The 18,167-nt window shown below is 46.1% G+C and overlaps 1 protein-coding gene across 5 annotated transcripts in view; it reads left to right on the forward strand.

Moving 5' to 3' along the window:
• The window catches only part of NLRC5 (NLR family CARD domain containing 5), a 48,622-nt gene that overhangs the window by 2,330 nt on the left and 28,125 nt on the right, over nucleotides 1–18,167 (forward strand). For 2 of the 5 annotated variants that reach the window (XM_037408785.1, XM_037408786.1), the window contains 13 exons: nucleotides 1,350–1,515; nucleotides 2,068–2,368; nucleotides 4,301–4,363; nucleotides 6,814–6,879; nucleotides 8,147–9,896; nucleotides 11,670–11,753; nucleotides 12,111–12,194; nucleotides 12,280–12,363; nucleotides 14,040–14,129; nucleotides 15,000–15,050; nucleotides 15,871–15,936; nucleotides 16,633–16,716; nucleotides 17,700–17,783. In XM_037408785.1, coding sequence (XP_037264682.1) covers nucleotides 1,510–1,515; nucleotides 2,068–2,368; nucleotides 4,301–4,363; nucleotides 6,814–6,879; nucleotides 8,147–9,896; nucleotides 11,670–11,753; nucleotides 12,111–12,194; nucleotides 12,280–12,363; nucleotides 14,040–14,129; nucleotides 15,000–15,050; nucleotides 15,871–15,936; nucleotides 16,633–16,716; nucleotides 17,700–17,783 — 2,813 coding nt within the window. In that variant the 5' untranslated portion in view covers nucleotides 1,350–1,509. Of the gene's footprint in view, nucleotides 1–1,349; nucleotides 1,516–2,067; nucleotides 2,373–4,300; nucleotides 4,364–6,813; nucleotides 6,880–7,503; nucleotides 7,659–8,146; nucleotides 9,897–11,669; nucleotides 11,754–12,110; nucleotides 12,195–12,279; nucleotides 12,364–14,039; nucleotides 14,130–14,999; nucleotides 15,051–15,870; nucleotides 15,937–16,632; nucleotides 16,717–17,699; nucleotides 17,784–18,167 lie in introns of those variants that run through there. The other 3 variants (XM_037408787.1, XM_037408784.1, XM_037408788.1) reach the window with 2 other exon arrangements.

Raw genomic sequence — 18,167 nt, forward strand, 5'->3', positions numbered from 1 at the left:
TGCTGAAACTGCATAATAACCACCCTTGACATGGTTTTGATCTGAAGAGTGAGAGGTTCGTTAAAGAGCATACAGTGTCACCAGCTGTGCTCTTATTGGTTATCTGCTTGGCTTTCAGAGCACAGGAACAGAAGAGGCTGATGAGGTCCCTTCCACCCATCTGCAGCACTCCTATCACATCCCTTTGCTGAATTTGCCTCAGTCTCAAAACGTGCAAGGTTGTTTGAAGAGGCAGTATGGAGAGGGCAGAGAGTGGTGCTGGATTATGGGGTAAAGGGGTATCCTCTTACACATGAGAAGGACAAATATCTTGAGGAATTTTACCTTCAGTGCTCCAACCTTTGTTTTGTCTTCAGCTTCTAGGTGCATTCCATGCCCAGCAGCGATGTGGGGAGGTGATGTTCTTTCCATGCAACGTTCCCCAGGGAGGGGCATGGCTGTGCTGTGAGGTCACCCCACCACGAGCATAACTTTCTGATGAATTAGGAGTTGTCCCTGCTCAGATGGGAAAGTCTTGACTCTTTCCATCAGAGCATCCTTCTGTCTTCCACTTCTGTTTTGAATTCTTCCCTTGGCTCCATAGGTGTCTCCCGCTTTCCTCTTTGGCCAGGTCAAGAAGGCAGTAAAAATAAAAAACCTGAAGGCCTGTGGCTTATTTTACTGTAGATTTGAATGGTTGGTGTGGAGGAGAGCATGTCTGATAGGTGAGGGTTGAACATTAGGTGGGCTCTCCAGCATGACTCCCCTGTCTTTCCTCCCTGGTTGTGGCTGGACAGGAAATGTGTTCAAAAAATGACAGCTACTAGGGAATGCTGCTGTGAGCACCAGCCTCATTAGCAAATTAAATTATTCTACCCAACAGGATGCTTCCACTCAACGGTGTTGCTGTTTTTTTGCTGGACTAGGTTGGCCGCTGTCCCGTCCCCACCCCACATAAACTCAGCTGTTACAGTAGCTGGGGGAATTTTTCCCACACCACACACAGGAGTCTGAGACCTACTGCCTGACTTGAGCAAGCTGCTGCATCAATGTCCGTGGAGGGGCTAAGAGGAGCAGGCTGGCATAGAAGACTAGTTCAAGTCGGGCAGTGACAGCAGGAAAGCTGTGATTCCCTTGAAGTGATCCTGTAAAGCTTGCCTTCACTTGCATCTTAGGGTATAAGTCTCAATCCTGCATTTTCATCGCATCAGTAGTGAATCCTCAAATGCCCAAACTTTGTGGTCACTGCTGGTTTGAGTTGAGGTTGCTAGAGGTGAAAAGCTCCACATCTCTGCCTTTGATTCCAGAATCAGCTTCTAGATCTGTGACCCTTTCATAGCTGCGTTCTGCTCTGTTGTTATCATCCCTAGGCTTCTGCACTGAGTGAGGCAACTGTGTATTGACATGCACCATGCGTTGGGGTGTCACTATGTGCTGAAATACTGCCATTAGCAGATCAGTTCTTCATTGAGGTATGGAGCAGAAGCCACATTTGCACTTGACAGCTGAAAGGAGGTGGACCGCACAACAATGCAGGTAGGAGACCATATGTGTGTGGCTTTGCTGAAGGAAAGAGGTGGAAGTGGAGGGTGACATTGTCACCAAAGCAGAAATGAGTTGTTCATCCCCACAAAACAAGCAGCCAGAACAGCTGCCTGACCCCTTTGTCTAGGGAAATACTCTCCTCTTAGAGTCCCATGCCCCCCAGAGGTCCTGCTGCATGTGAAAGATGCCTGAGGTGTTGTATTTGGCAGATGGCCACTGCAGCTATATAGATGTCAACAGCTTCTCCCTGACTGATGCCAAGAGAGAGTGATTCCTGTTGTTTGCTCCTGTCCCTTGCAATACCACTGCATTAGGGACTGTGCACGCAAGCACTGTGGTCCTTGCACCATGTAATGGCTGGGCTGGGTTTTACCGCGCAGCACTGTGAGAATAAGGCAGGTAAGAAATTCTGGATTAGACCAAGGGGCAGAAAAGCAGATCAGGTTGTCAAGGGCTCTGCTGGCTGCTCAACAGCAGGGCTGTGTGGTTGAAGAACTCCTGCTCTGATGCCCATTGCTACCCTTTCTGGTTTCATCCCTTTAGCCCCCACTTCAGAATGATGATCTAGACCTGGAAGCAGCTGTAGCAAGTGCCTGCCCCCAGCTAGTGGAGTTCCTCAGTCACCATCCTAACTGGCTGCTCACGACCTCCCGGCGCTTCCTCCCAGAGGTGGCCCTGAGTGGCCTGGATGGCATCACTGACCACAAAGAAAAGGTCTCGGTGCTCCTTGACCTGCTGGAGAAGGCTGGCCCTGCCACCTGGAAACAGTTTGCACAGCACCTCTGCATGGATTGTGACCTCCCCCTGGATCTGGAGATCCTGCTCCTAAGTTTTGCGGGAGAAGGTAATGGAGATCGGGCCAGCTTCCTCTGACCGTCTCCAAATACTGCCAATGCCTTGGCCCCCCACAGCCAACAGACCAGTCTAGGCAGTGAAACCACCAGTGCCCTTGCTTGTGCTGTCAGTGCCTCGGCAGTGAGAGGTGGCAGTCATCTCCATTGTGTCCAGGCAGCTACAAGCCTTTTTAACCAAGCCACTTAGTTTAAAAAATGATCTGACTTTCCTTCTGGTTCACCCTGTCTGTCTTTCACCATAATCTCTGCGGTGAGATCAGTCCCTTCAAAAATAGTTATTGCCAGCAAACAGCAATAGTTCACGTTTTCAGATGTGCTTTTTCACCACTGCTATGCCTTGCTGGTGTTGGTGGGAACTTTGTTTGCTTTCAATACAAATTAGCCTGATTTGAGGATGGAGGGTCCTGTGGACCTGGTGGGAACCTGCACAGTCATATCATCTGGATTCCTGAACTGGAAGCGTCCCCCAGAGCAAAGTTACTTTGCCCAGAGAGAAAGTAGTGTTCTTGAGTCTATTTGAAATGTAGGGGAAAATCTGTGCTGTGCTGTAGGGGTTCCCACTTGCTTTTTGTGAGAGTGAAGAGAGAGTGTCACGATAGCTGTGAGAGATAAAACTTTGATGCGATAGTAGCTCAGGAGTTTGGCAATAATTTTCCTTAATCAGAAAATTTAGCTTCCGTCCATATTTCCTGGTGAGCAAGTTTATTTTGCCAGGTTTTCTCTTCCAGATTTCTTGAAGGAAGATTTTGAAACTGCTGAAATTCGTTGTGGTATTTTTTTCTTGGAAGTAGAACTTTTGGCTTAGAAATATAAGTCGAGATAAAAAAAACCCAGACCCCCAGACACAAAAAGCCAAAAACAATAAAAATTGTGTACCCCTTCTCCAATAAAGCTAAGATGAAATTTTTTGATAATTTCAAGGTTAACTGTTAGATTGCCTTAGCTGGAGTGACTCCTAAGGAAAAGAGTTTCTGTCTGCATGGTGAGTGAGACTGGAGAACTGATGCAGACTAAAACCAATCCAGGGGGTGACCCAAGCAGTGCTTAGGCTGTGTAGTGGAGAAATAATGGGATCAAGTCTTCCAGCACCGGAACTGGCTTACTTTGCTTTGCATGGCACATGGGCCAGGAGTTGGGATATTCGAGCTGTGGAATGGATTTTGTGTGAGACTGTGGCACAGCAAGTGTGCCCATTTGGAGTCTTATTCTTTGTTGCTTTGCGCTGATGCTAGAGCTAGAAATACCAGCATACTGGCCCGCCCTCCCAGCTGGGAAATGCTGGAAACAACTTAGTTTCCAAAATGAATTAGCGTATGAAGGCTTCCCATCTGATATTGGAGAGCAACGCTTCCATTTTTCACTCTAAGCATGAGTTTATCTGAACAGAGTGTCCTGGTGGTATGTGGACTCCTGTTTGACCTGAGCAGGATCTCCCTCTGAAGCTCTGTAAACATTGTCCGTGGGGCTGGCTGTGCTGAGTGGGGTTTTGTGGCAGCCTGAGCCATGCAGTGAGTCAGGAAAGGCCCTTGACTGTGTTGCCAGTGGTTTCATCACAGAAACGTGATACAAAATCCTTCTTTGCAGAAATGGGGAGGAGTAGGGCTTCCCTTTTTAGCTACAGTATGGTTTTAGATTAGCCAAAGCCATGCATGCTCCGAGTTTGCATGTATCTTAGAGAAGAGTGGTTTCCCTCCTCTCTTGAAAGCATAGGTTAACTGTGGTTTAGAGCAAACTGAAAGCAAAACATCAGATGGGGAGCCTGAAACCTGGCTGTGTTGCATCAGCCCTTATACTGAGTCTTGGTCTGTGCCACTGTGTGTGTTGTGAGCTGCTTGCCCTTTGGCTTTGGCCAGCAGCACCCCAGTTTTCAAAAGCAGGATGCTTGCAGTAACTGTATTTAATTTCCAATTCAACTCCTTTAGATACCTTAAGCCAGGAGCAAGAAGCATGCAGAGATGTGAGTGCCTGCTCATCTGTGCCAAAAGGTAAGGCTGGAACAGAGCCTGGGGTGCTGTGTTTTTGGAGTTTATCTTCTGTGCCCATGGGCTAGACAGGGCTACAAGTGTCCCACGTATTGACCACAGTGCTGGCAAGTTGTTGGGAAGCCACTGCAACTTCAGGTTTGATATTCTGTTCTTGGTGCTTTCCAGATGAACCTCCTCTCTTTCATTTTCTCTCCCTGAATTTCAGAAAAGCCTTGTTAGCCCTGATTCTGCCAAGGAACTTGCTCATTTTAGCTTCTCTAGCCAAGGGAATCTCCCACATACTTTGCAAAATCCCCACTTGTTGCGCATTTACTGTGGTTGGCTACTGGTGAGTGGAGGAAGTTGGTCTGGTTTTTAAAGCAAGAGCACAAAGGCTATCCGGGAGTTGATTCAGCAGAAACCATTGCAGAGTTATCAGAATCAAAGCTTAAAAGAATGGATAGTAGTAATTCTGGGGCTTTCTTCGGGGGTGGATTTGGGACTGAGGCCTTCCCACTCAGTGCAGATCACGAAATGAGGGATTTGTTTTCAAGGTGCCTCCTCTTCCCCTGGCACTTTGCAGCAGCACCTGTCACCTGGATGTCAGTCAGAAGCCTTTGGTGCAATGTGAAAATACTGAAGGTATGTGCCACCACTGAGCGATGTCCCTCATGTGACAGCTGCTGGAATACCTGCAAGCTGCTGAATTCTGAGTCACCTCCTCAGTCACCAGATACTCAACTTCCAGAAAATGAAACATCAGCCCAGGTCCTCCCCATGGGAACAGCCTCACATCAGAAAGAGAGAGAAAGGGTGTGATTCTGGCATCCAGCTTGGCGAGAGGGTATACGGGGGAGGCAGTGGCAAAGGGAATCCAGATTATCCCAGAAAGCTGCCTTCAGTTTCCTGCGTCCTCCTGAAACGTGTGCTCGGGGAGAACGAAGCAGCAGGAAATGAAGCCTTGTGTTCTGCAGGCTGCAGCACAGAGGAGTCACTGAGCCAGCGCCCTGGCCATGCAGAGAGCAAAGTGCAGCCCTTGTCTCCGTCGAGGTGCTTCATGTTGGTGGCAGGGAGTGACTTGCTGCTGGACTGCCATTGTCACAGGGTAACGGAAGCAGTTCCTGTGTTCAAAGCAAGGCAGGTGCATTGCCCAGCCTACAAGAAGACTTACCACTGCGGTGGTTGTGGTCAGTCTTGGAAAATGCAGGGCAGCTTTTCACAGCGGTATATGTAGCTGCTTCACCCAGTGCTCCGGGGGCAGCTGAGCTTGTGGAGGCTGACCTGGCAGCTGGCTGCGCTCACGAGGAAACTTTTGGTGGAGCTGAGATATGTCTAGTCATTGATAGTTCCTGCTCCTGCTTTCTTTCAGGTCCATCACATGGGCTTATCCTGCTCTTGGGTGGACTAAATCCCGAGGAAGGAAATTGGACTGTAGGCTTTGCTGAGTGTAGCTGGGATTGGCGGTACTGCTGTTTGGTTTACCTCTGTCTCAAATGTGCCAGGCTTCTTTCACGTGCACAGAACCACTTCCTCCGTGCCCTGTGTAACTTTCCAGTGCTTGTGGTGTAAGTCTGATTAAGGCTGTCTGTAGCCCTTTGTGCTCTCTACTTCTGCATGCTCCTCTGAACCTAGAGTTGCATATACTTCATTTTTTTTCGCTGTGCTGCCAGTAGGGTCATTTGCTAGGATGCTTTTTGCTGGGCTGTTATGATAGTTTTTTGCTGAGGTTCTGGCACACTGTGCCTCTAAGCAAATGAGGGGATTCAGTAAAAGGGTCTGAGCATTGTTTGCTAAACCTGATACATTTCTTTCAAAACATGCCTTTTAAAATTAACGTGGTTTCCTGCAAGGATTTTCAAAGCCAGGCTTCCACCAGAAGCTTGTATCTCCCTGTTTCTGATGTCCTGGCTGCTGTTGGCTAAGAATGGTAAGATTTGGATATTAACAGCACTGTGAATTACAAAGTCATATTCCAGTATTAGATAAACATTGAATCCTTGTAGCTGATTGTGTGTCCCAGGGAGGAGGAAGGATCTGCTTGACTTCTTTGAAGAAACGCTCAAGTGGAAAGTAGTAGATCACACTGTGGCAGGCAAGATATATAAATAAACTGAAGTGTTGGAATTAATTGCCTGGAGAAGTTTAGGGATCTCCGTTACTGAAGGTCTTTAAACCAGCCCAGACCCCTTGGTCACTCCTGAGAGCTGTAGCATATTGGAGGTGGGACAAGAGGATGGATTAGCCTCATAAGGATCCGTCCAAGCTGTCTTTCTGTAGCTAAATGCAGCTCTGCTTTTAGTTCAACATTTGCAAAATCAGTTCTGTAAACCCAGCTTGAATTTGCAAATAGTTTTGTTTCTCTGATTTTGCCTCTTCCACCCCTCAAATGTTTTGCTGGGGAGTCTTGCCCAGCTTTAATAAGATGTCATTCAGCATGCTTTTTTACATGTTTCTGACTTTGCAATTTTCAGGCTTTGCTCGATGTCGCCATGACCGCGGCTCTGTGAGTGATAAGGATGTTAAACGGCAGCGACTAGGTATGTAGATGTTCCAGAAGCAGAGCAATGGTGTGCTTTCCTCTGAGGGAGGACCTATTTAACTGCTTTGTAGAAACACCCAAGAAATCAGCCTCCTCCATTGAGGCAAACTTTCGTTTAGTAGCTGCATAAACTCTTAATGCAACAGGTATAAAATATACAGACAACAGGACCTGGCAAATAACAAAACCCATCCATTTCCATTTCAGAGATACATTAAATCTACCTGAGAAGAAGGGATAGAGATGGCATAGGCTAAGAACTCCCTTAAAGTGTGATATCCAGTAAAGCATTCAGTTGCAGGTCATCCCTGTATTTGTTTGCTTTTCTTTAAGCAAGTCAGGAGGCCTACTGACAATTTAAAACCCCTTAAAGGCTCCACAGTTTCTCTGTCTCACAAAAAACTTGTATGATTTTAGCTCACTCCTAATTTAGAGATGTCATCACTCATCTATTCAGTTACAAAGTTGAGCCAGAGTAATTCCAGGAAAAGACTGGGTACCCTGAGCAGACCAGTGGGCTGCATGAAACCAGTGTCCACATCCTTTCCTTTATCATCTGCCCTTACTTACCCTTTTCTACCTCTGTTTTTAGCCTTGCAATCCCCACGGTCCAGTGCTGCCCAGTGCCTGGTGGGGGAACACAGAGAGAATGGCAAAGCTAGCAGCTGCAGCTGGGCTGAAGCCAGTTTTTGAATGAAAGTTTGCATAGAGAAAAGTTCATGAGGAGATGCTCACGGGAGGCCAGGTGGTCTTGTCCCTTGGCAAAACTTGGCAAAGGTAACAACAGTGAGGATAGGGTTCTTCAGAAGATGTTCAGCGCCCTTAATTATCACCACTGCTCTCTCTTCAACAGAGAAGGGCTGATACCATCAGTGATCTCAAATTCTTAAGAGCAAAAGCTATGTCTGTTCCCAGGTGCAAATAGCCGAGCAAGCATGGCACAAGGCCAGCATGGGTGAACAGGGAATTATATGCCTAATACACCAATACCTAATTAACATCTTAAAGAGATTATATGATTTAATATCGATATAAAACTGTTTCACATTTTCCCTGAATTTTCTTCTTCTTTAGCCCCTGTGCAAAAACAGGAAAAACTATGGGTTATTTTCATGTGTTTAGAATTCATCATCTCCACCTAGCTCTGTGGAGCAGCCTCTGATAAGGGCCATTGGTTTTTTGCATATAAGAGGTCGTATTTTGGGTCTGTCATGTCTCAGAACTAACTTTTTCACCCTTGTACTCACTCTGTTGTCTTCTATCAGATTCACCTGAAAAATACCGGCACCTCCTCATCAAATCTATCTGCCAGAGATATGGAAGCAGGAGACCAGCAGCAGCGCAGGAACAAACACAGCCACTAGCTTTCAACCAAGCCTTTGTCAACCTTATAATTCAGCAGAGCAAAGCCTTCCGCTTAAAAGAGAAAACAGATAAATCCCGAGAGGATGTGGCAGGTGCCCCTGAACCTGAAGAGCATGTGGATACAGCCATGAAAATGTCCGATCTGTTTTGTAATGTGGTCCCATCGGGCACAACGAAGGTAATCTTTTTGTTTGGTAAACCAGGTACAGGCAAGACCATGCTGATGCACAGGATTTGTCAGAAATGGGCAGAAGGTGCCTTACCTCAGTTTCTCTTCGCTTTCCTGTTTGAGTTTCGGCAGCTGAATTTATTAAAAACAAAATTCACTTTGAAGGAGTTTTTGTTTGACCTGTTCCTTCAGCCAGAAGACAGTCCTGATGCAGTGTTCCAGTACCTCCTGGAAAATGCCTGGCGTACGCTAATCATCTTTGATGGGCTGGATGAGTTTGCAGCTAACATGGATGTGTCATCCTCTTCCAGGGGAGGCCCAGCTCTTACCTCCCGTATGTCCATATCTGAGCTCTTTGCAGACCTCTGTCGTGGCAAGCTCCTGCCTGGTTGCACGGTGTTGGTTACTAGCCGACCTAAGAGACTGCCCAACTTCCTATTAAACACAGTAGGTCTGCTAGCAGAAGTTCGGGGATTTGATCATGAGAAGGTTGAGGAATACGTCGGCCACTATTTTCGTCAGCATTCATTCAAAGAACAAGCCATTGCTCACCTGAAAAACAACACCAAGCTCCTGAGCATGTGCCTCATCCCTGCTCTGTGTAACGTTGTGTGCATCTGTTTGGAGTATTTGCTCCTTAAACACCAGACGAGTGTGGAGCTTCCTCAGACTATGACACAGTTTTATATCAAAATGCTGCTCATCTTCATAAACAAACAGCAGGGAGAGTGTGCAGGTGGTGAGGAGACTCAGCTGAACTGTAACAAGGAGGCCATTTTGGGCCTGTGTCATCTTGCACTGAAAGGCCTGGAAGATAAGAAGCTTGTGTTTTATGTTGATGATATTCCAGAGCACGTGAAGGAATTTGCTTCCTTACATGGGCTGCTGACTGTCTTCGAGGTGAAGACAAGTGGCACTTGCCCAGAGGTGGGCTATGCCTTTGTGCACTTGAGCTTGCAGGAGTTTTTTGCAGCACTGTGTCTCATGGTGAGTAAAAGGGTGGACAAGAACTACCTGAAGAAGAAGTTCTCTTTGAAGTCAAAGTGGAATTTAAAGAATGAGGCAAAGACCGAATTCATGGAGAGTTTTCACATCTTCCTCTCAGGCTTGTCATCAAAAGAATGTAGGACATTTCTCATGCTGCTAGCTGAGCAAGATGAAGCTTGGGTGCAGGATAAGCAGGACACGATCCTGCAGTCTCTCAAGAAACTGGCAGCCACTCGTCTGACGGGGCCCAAGGTCATTGAGCTCTGCCACTGCACGTTTGAAACACAAGACCTCAAAGTAGCCCAGCACATTGGGAGCATGCTGAGTGTCAAGTACAGGTTTAAAAACTTCAGACTGACACCTCTGGATGTGGCGGCTTTGGTTTTTGTCATAAACTTGGGCCCGGATTTGAGTGAGTTGGATTTTGCAGGATGTCTTGTGGATGTTGACTGTTTGGAGCTGCTGGCTGGCTGTAAAAACATAGAGCACTTGAGGTAAACACACTGAGTGCTGTGAGCTGGTGGATGGAGAGGACTAAGGGGTTGGAAGGGCTGGCATAGTATTTCTTTAGAAGGGAGGGAAAGAAGATGTGAGAAATTCTAATCTGACCAGTATAACTTCAATACTGAAGAAACTGACAAAATAATTTATGAGGGATTAAAGGATATAAAGGTGATAAATCCATTCTGGCTGTGGTTTTTGGTATGTTGCTTTGTTTTTATTAAAACAATCAAATAACAGGGTAGTTAGTGCAGTAGATGAAACAGAAAATGATAGGCATTTCTTGATAATGCAAAGGCAGGGCGAATCCTGCAAGCAAATAAGAAAGCTGTGATCTACGTGAGATCACCATAAACCAGATGAACAGGAGGTGACAGCTGCACTCTCGGGTGCTCTCCATCAGTGCTTTGGTGTAATGCTGAAAGGACTTTTCCAGGAGGATCTCTTGGTATCCTGTTGTGGAACAGGTCTCATCCTGTATTCCCGTGAATGACTTGGAGGAATATGTGTAGAGTTTGCTAATGTGGAGAAGATGGGGAGCAGCCAGGGTGAGAATTGCCTTGTCCTGAAGGGAATGATGTTGTTTACTGTGGAGCAGAAACAGATACGTGAAAACTGTCATTCCTGGATAGTGATATCATTGTAAAAAGGACAGTAATCAATTGTTCTCTGCCACCATTGAGAAGAGTAGGAATGCTATTTAATTTACTGTTAGAAAAGCTTTCTGATGCTACATCCTAACTCTAAATTGCTAATGCAGGCACAGGGCAGTGCAAGGAGTCCTCTGCTTTCGGAGACCAGATTAGCAGATGCCTTTGCATTAGGAGAACAGAACAGGGGATTTTTTTTGGGTTCTTCCTCAGCTCATATGCACTTGAGTCCACGCCTGCTCTCGTTCATGGTCTGCAGGATACTATCTCTTGGAAGGGTGGGCAAAGGGCAGTGGGACCTCAAGCATTTCTTGTACAGAACCCATCTAAAGGAGCAGCATCACCTCAAGCATATTCCTAATGACTGTGGGCCATGTCTGTCATGCCACTGCACGTCTGCAGCTTGTTCCCGATCCCTCTGGTTCAGGGGAGGGTGGCACTCGGGCAACAAGGCTGTAAGTGAGTTTCTGCTTGGCCCCCAAACACATGGTGGGAGACAGGCAGCCAAGGTGGTTTGTATCAATACCTCCTGTAATCAAAACATTCTGCAGGTGATTCAAAGGAGAGCTTGTGTGCCTGAAAGCTTACCTGTTTGTTTGGTTTTTCCAGCACCACCGGTTCCTTCTATAAAAGAGGTACTTCCCTGAAAAACTTTGTGTCTTATATTTTGGAAAACTCTGGCTACTCTGCCATCCAAATTTAAAGTATCTGGCCTGAAATCAACCCTCTTGTAACTCATCAGCTCATCACATGGGAGCTGTTAGACACTCTTTGTTTGTATGAGTTTGGTTTGCCCCTGTGTGACCTCCCTTGTCTCCAGGGTCCTGACTGTGGTGGGACATGCGATAGGACTGACTCTTAGCTGTGGTGGCACTTACCTGTGGTGTCACTATACCTGCCTCTTGAGGTATTTACAGTTGATGTGCAAGTGTAATTGTTCATTTTTAAAAAAACCTAGATATTTGAAAAGATAAAGATGCTGCAAAAAAGAGCATGATACAATGGCTGTTAAGAAAGAAATTAAATGCTTTTTATAATCATGTTTTAACCTGCTCTGTGTGCTAGCTTATTTTGATTTTTGTTGTGTTTATGCTTTTCCCTTTTCTCATGTTTTAGCTTTCATAGTAGGAGATGCGGCAATGACTTTGCTGCTGCTCTTTCAAAGAGCTTACGAGGAATGGAGAGCCTGAAGAAACTAGAGTAAGTCTTTGCTGTAAGGTCAGAGCCTTCTCTCTTCCCATCTGTCCCGTGTTTCTAGCTTCCAGTTTAATTACACCTACTCACTCAAGGCTGATCTGCTCTGTGCAGCACTGTACAGAGTAATGCAGTGCTATGCAGAGCAGCAGGGATATGTGTGGCTCTGGTTTTATGCTGGCATCAAGTATTGCATTGCCTGCTTGAATAGGAACATAAAGTTGGTTGCAGGTGGCAGAATCGGGCCACCTCCTCTCTGTGTTGGTGTGCTGGGAGTGCAGTGCAGGAATGTATCTGAGACAGGCTTGCCATGTGCTGCACGGGATCCTTCTGCTTGGTTTGAATCATTCTTTCTTTTTCCAGGTTGACAGGTGGGAGCATCACAGCTGAGGGGATGACTGACTTGATCCAGGCTTCATCACAGTGCCTCCAGCTTGAGGAAATAAAGTGAGTGTGTTGTGGCAGTGACCCTCAAATCAACCACTCCTTCCTTGGGGGCCTGGAATACTAATGAGAATGAATCTGTGTACAGCTTGCAGGACAATTGGATACGGGATCCAGAGGTGAAGAGGGTGATGGACCTGTTTTCCAGAATGGAAAAACTGAAGAAAATAGAGTGAGTAAAGATGGCTTAAACCTATTAAAAATGGTAGCCCCTATGAAGCCAAGCATAGCATCAGAAAGAGTTATATCCTCATCAGAGAAGAGTTGCTGGATGTCCCTGTAAGGGGTGACACTTACTCTTAGAGATGCCTGTGGGGGACACGCGGGGCACTAAGCTGAGGCACAGACATTTAAGTGCAAGCAGGGATGTGCTGGAGGCCTGGGTCACTTTGAGATGGACTCAACCTCACAGTTCTTACCCAGGTGTTTTAAAATAATCTCAGGAGAGTCCTGACACCACTGACACCTCTCCAGGAATCACAATGCACGTGCTCAACTTGGTGCCTGGCATGACTTTTTCCTCTTCTGCCTCCTCAGCTCTCTTCCCCTTGGTCAGGCTCAGGTTGAGATGCCTCATCTCTGCATAAAAGAGGATGGCTCCATCCCAGTATTCCCAGCCTTCTTGTTAGCCCTCTTCTCCTGTACCGCTTGCAACACTCTTGTAACAGCACAGTGCTGAATGAGAGGGACTGATTTCTAGGAAAATGCCTGACATGGATCTGCATCTTTTTAGGTGGAGAGAACCAGCCTGATTTGTGAAGGGATTTCAAACCTTTGAAAAACTGTCATGGGCAGTTTAAGCAGCAGCAGCAGGCAGAGCAGAGCTGCTGCAAGTGTTGGAGTCTCAGCGTAGTTTGCATTACAGGAGAGGGATAGCCACACAGCTGTGCTGCTCCTGCAAGAAGTCAAAGCCACAGCACTGCCTGCCTACCTGTCAAAAGGGAGTGACTCTGCCTTTAAAGGTCTTCCACATACACCCAGGTGCAAGCAAGTGAATCCAAAAATACCTGCAGTTACTGCTGGATTCCATCCAGGAATTAATTACTGGCTTTGCAGTATGATTAGAAGTGTTTAAAAGCATGGCGGAAAGAGGGGGGAAAGGGGGAGTGTACCTGCTCTTCTGCTTTCCTGGGCTTGCTGTATAACAGCTTGTGGTACATGCCAGCCTGTCCCCAGTGAAGCAGCTTATCATATGGAAAAGGCAGGAAGCCAGTGCAATTTTTAAGCCTCATTCCTACATGCATTTCTGTTGCGCACATACAGTGTTGTCATGGATGATTCCTTTGAAGCTCACAGGAATGGTGCTTTGTGGCCCTGAAAGCCAGCAGGGGATTTGTAGAAGCAAGACCTTATGTTTTGTAGTTAATGAGGTCCAACAAGTAATGAAACAGATTAAACATTCAATTAAAAAATAAATCCTCAGAGGTTGCTAGTATTGTGTCTTCAGGGATGTTTTAAAATGTCAGGGTTTAGACCACACTAGCATGCTGTACTTAAATTGGATTTGTTATAGCAAGAGTTGTAACTGCACTGTGGATCGATTGTGTAATCATGCAGGTATAACGGACATCTACCTAACCCGAAACCAGTTAGTGATTCTTCTGTTGCACATAAAGGACCTATCTCTGATTCGAAATTCGTGGGAGCTCTAGCTGGCAGAGAACAACTGTGGTGTGATAATGCTTTTGTTGAGTCCTAAATGCAACATGCTGAAGTTTTGGAGAAATCCCCTGACTAAAAGAAAGTGTGCTTCAGGGCGTTTGGGGCGCACAGCAGAGGGCATTTGTGTAACCAAGTGTGTGCTGTTGGGTCCAGCAGCTGAGGTTGTGTTCTTCCTCATGTTTACAGTCTGAGCAACAATGATCTTTCCTTGAACGCTGTTGTTGTTTTGGCAAAGGAAGTCATCGCATGTCAAAACGCTACTGAACTGCATGTCAGGTACCAATATGTGAGAGCTGTTACAAAAGCCAATATCTTGTTTCTTTAGATGCTGACTTCTTAAGTGGACACTGTTTTACAGCTTAGTTGTTGGATAATCAAAGTCAACAAAACCTAATTTTACTCCTTTTTCTTTTCTGTTTGGAATAAAATTTGAATTCAGCATATTGCAGGCTTCCTCTTTGTATTTTTTTAATAGGTCATTTTATCCTTGGTCTATATTTGATTTGCAGAATGTAATATTTCTTCTTATAATAGAATTTAAACTTGCTTTTAAGCTCTGCAATATATCAACCTGGAAATTCTTTTACTAGCTAGCATAAATCTGCTATAAATCAGTTAAGTTTGCTGAAAAGGTGTGGATTTAAGTAGTTCTAGCTCTGTTCCTTCAAACTACAGGTTTTGGTGTTTTCATAGATCCAGGATGACAGAGAAAGGGTACAATTTTTAAATCCTAGCTCTTATGGTTGTCTTATGTTGTAAGTTTAACAGGCCAAAGTAAACCTTGGTGTAACTCAAGGGAAGTCAAATTGCATACAGCTTTTTCTTTTTTTTTTTTCTTTTTTTTTTTTTTTGTGCTGGAATGGAGTTTCTACCGAACCTCTTTCCAACAAACTGAAAAAAAAAAAAAAATCTCAGCCCAGTCTTCTTAACTGTGTTAGTCTCTTGTCCGTACTGCAGCCCCAGTTCAGCGTGCAGGGTGTCCTGCTCCCTCCAGCCCCATGGCTGCTCTGTGGCAGTGTGCTAGCATGACAGATGTTCAGGCCCTCTAGCATCCAGGCCACAACTTCAGTCCTTACTGAGCACCTCTGCTAAAGAAATGGTATCCTTCCACCTGTCCCCTAACATTGACTTGAATCTCTTTTTCAGGAGGAACACCGTGATTTTATATTTTTCTGGCCCATCTGGGAAAGTTCCACGGTGAGAAACTTACTTGGGGTTGTGCTGTATTTGGTTATGCTTATTCAAACCATCAGCTTGGTGTCACTGTAAACTACCCCAGCAACAGGGGTGGTTGCCTCTGCCCTTGCATCTGGCAGAGCTGGATCCACCGGAGCAAGGAGAGAGGTAACCAAAATAGCTGGTCTTTGCACAGACCTTCCAGCCACTTCCACAAAGGCAGCACCTTGGTGCCTGTGTAAGCTTGAAGTGCTGTTTTTCTGTTGCAAAACTGCTGAAAAACAGTTGAAAATGAGGATGAATGAAGGAAAAGACTGTTCTTTCTCTGGCTGGATCTTATTTCTCCCTGCTCCTGCATACGTTTGAGGGAAGGGTGGATTTTACCTTAATTAAGAAACTACAAAGCAATCTCTTGTTCCCTGGTAGGGAACTTATCTTGCCCTGTGTTGTGCAGTCCTCGAGGGACCTCACTGCCTGAACAGTCATCTTGTGCTGTTGTAGGCAGCCTGGCACAGATGGATATGTTTGTCCCTTCCTGTGGTGGCACAACCCCACATGGAGACAAAACATCCTGCATCTTAGTAGTGCCTTTGAATTGGAGCTTGGTTGTCAAGTGGATTCAAATATACAGTGAAATCCCGTGTGGACACCTGGTGTGCTCCCATCTCCTGACGGAGCTCTTCTGGATCTTGAAAATCACTTAACCTTGCATGGTACTGTTGGGCAGAACACAGAGCTTGTGGTTTCTTCCGGGAAACCTCCAGAAAATACTAACCAGTGTTCAAGTTGTCAGATATTTGGTGAAGGCATATTAAAGGCCATATATTTTGCTTGTTTGCAGATCTTTGGATTTGAAATGGGAAGAGAATAAGGAACATATAATTCCAACTAGATGTGTGAAGTTATGGTAAGAGAAGGCATTGAAATTCTTGCTGGTGAATGTGATTTTCTGATGACAGGTCCTACAGAAGGACAAGGATAGCAGATGTGTTGGTCCTTAAGGACAGAGGATATTTCCACATATGAAAAAGTTTGAAATAAATTTGAATCAGTAAATAAAAATAACAATAGAAATTCCTGTCTGGCCCAGCCAGTGGCTTTATTTCTTGTGTGTTGGGCTCTACAGCCCTAGAGAGGCAGAGGTCCCCTGATAATGCCCATCTTGCCCTATGTTCTTATAGCTACCAAAGGCATGAGTTGTATAGTTTTCTTTCTTGCCTGGGCTCCAAAAGAGAGTAGTGGCTTTCACAAAATAGAATTCAGGCTTGTTATCTGAGCATGGTAAAGCAAAGAAATGGCCTTCCCTTATCTGCTTCACTTTCCCTCACTACTCTGCACAGTGGGAACAATTACACCCGTCCCCTTCCCATGCATGGCGGTCCCAGGCAGCCCTTACACATGGTGTTGCACTTGCACAGCACCCTGCAAGCGCATCCCTCTGCACTCCTTTTGCAGCACTGGCTGCAGAGTAATGTGCCCAGGATTGTGTGGCAGAGCAGAGTTATACCTCCCTCTCTTGGTACGGCTGCTCTGTGCCCTCCTTTGGAGAGAGATGCCAGAAATGTCTAGGCCCTCACTGCTCCTTAATGCTTGCTGTTCACAGCTTGCAGGATTGCAGCCTGTCTTCCCAACATGTGAAGGAGATCGTTGCCATTCTCCAGAGCTGCCCCTGTCTCTCTGAAGTGGAGTAAGTGCCTCCTTTCTTTCCTGTTGAGTGGCTGCAGGTGGGTGTTGGGGGACAGGGGATATTACATGTAGAGGGCAGTGAGACGTGGGGCTTGACCACAAGGAATGGTACCAGCGCTCAGTTATCTCTAGTGGGGCCCTGTTTAGGGATTTTTGTGAGGTTCAGCAGGAGATGAATGCTGAGCAACCTTCAATTCCTGTGCCAACTGCAGCCTCTGGCTCCGAGACTGTAACCAGAGATGCCAGTTGCAGAGCAGACCCTGCTTATCAAGCAGTACTGCATGCTGGAGACAGGATGGGGCTGTCCCAGAGGCACAGCTCCTCCAGCAAATCCTCTGAGCCAGTGAAGTGACACAGATTGCTTTTGTGTTGTCCCTTTCGTCTTCTGAAACTATCTAGCTCTATTGGGAGAAATGAGTGGAGGGAGGCAAGATATCCACTTCATGATGTACACGTTGCATTGAGTATCATCCCTACCTTCCCTTATTTGCCTATATATGAGGCCACCTGGATTTGGCTGTAAAGCTCTCATAGCCTGTGTGCCCTGGAAAATGGAGGAATATCTGTTGCAAGACAGTTCAGTCCGGACTGTAACTTGAATTTAGCTACATCTCAAACCCTGTTTTTCTAACTCACTGATTTGAACTGGGATCTGGAGATCTTTGTCATCCAGTGTTTTCTGCCTTCCATTCTTCCTTCCAGGAGGACAGTAAACACTCACTTGTTTGGTTTGTTGGTTTATATTCCCACTTAGGTTTTCTAAAGTGAGATGGGTTTGGGGCTAAGGCATGAATCATATTGTCCTGGAGATAAAGCTCTTTGTCTGAAGTTGCTTCATGCAGAGATAAGCAGGGAAGATTGATCTGGGACAGAAAACCAGTCCAGGCAAAAAAGCAATTGTAGGAAAGGGAAAGCAAGCAGATTTTGAGGGCTTTGTTGTTTACACTGTTCAAAATAGTCCCCGCTAACTGGAAAATGCCTCAGTTTATCAGGTAACAACCTTGGAGATGAAGGCTGCAGTTACCTGCTGGAAAGCCTCCCCTGGATATCAATTTCAGAGCAGCTGGAGTAAGTGTTGCCTTGTACAAAACCCAGATAACCAAATTGCCCTCTTTTCTTGAGCCTGGCAAGGACCATACAGAGATGCTGAGCAGGTGTCTGGGTGAGGCCTTTTCCTCCTGGATTAGTGCTACAGAAGCAGCTCTGAGTACTCTTAAGGAAGGATGAGACTCAGCCCACAAGACTGTTCAGGCTGAAGTTAAGTCACTTGCTCAGAGCATCACGCATGGAAACTGGTATAAATGCACCTGAAGTGCTGAAGTACCCTTTCATTAAAACCCCTTCCCCAGGAGGAGTTAGTGGTCCTGTGTGTTTTCGGCCGTGCCACTTCTGAAGTGAAAGGGGATCAAGCCTGCAGCATGCTGATGACCGCTTCTGCCAGGGCAGTCCCGT

Source organism: Falco rusticolus, chromosome 15 (assembly GCF_015220075.1).
Source record: "Falco rusticolus isolate bFalRus1 chromosome 15, bFalRus1.pri, whole genome shotgun sequence".
Taxonomy (NCBI): Eukaryota; Metazoa; Chordata; class Aves; order Falconiformes; family Falconidae; genus Falco; species Falco rusticolus.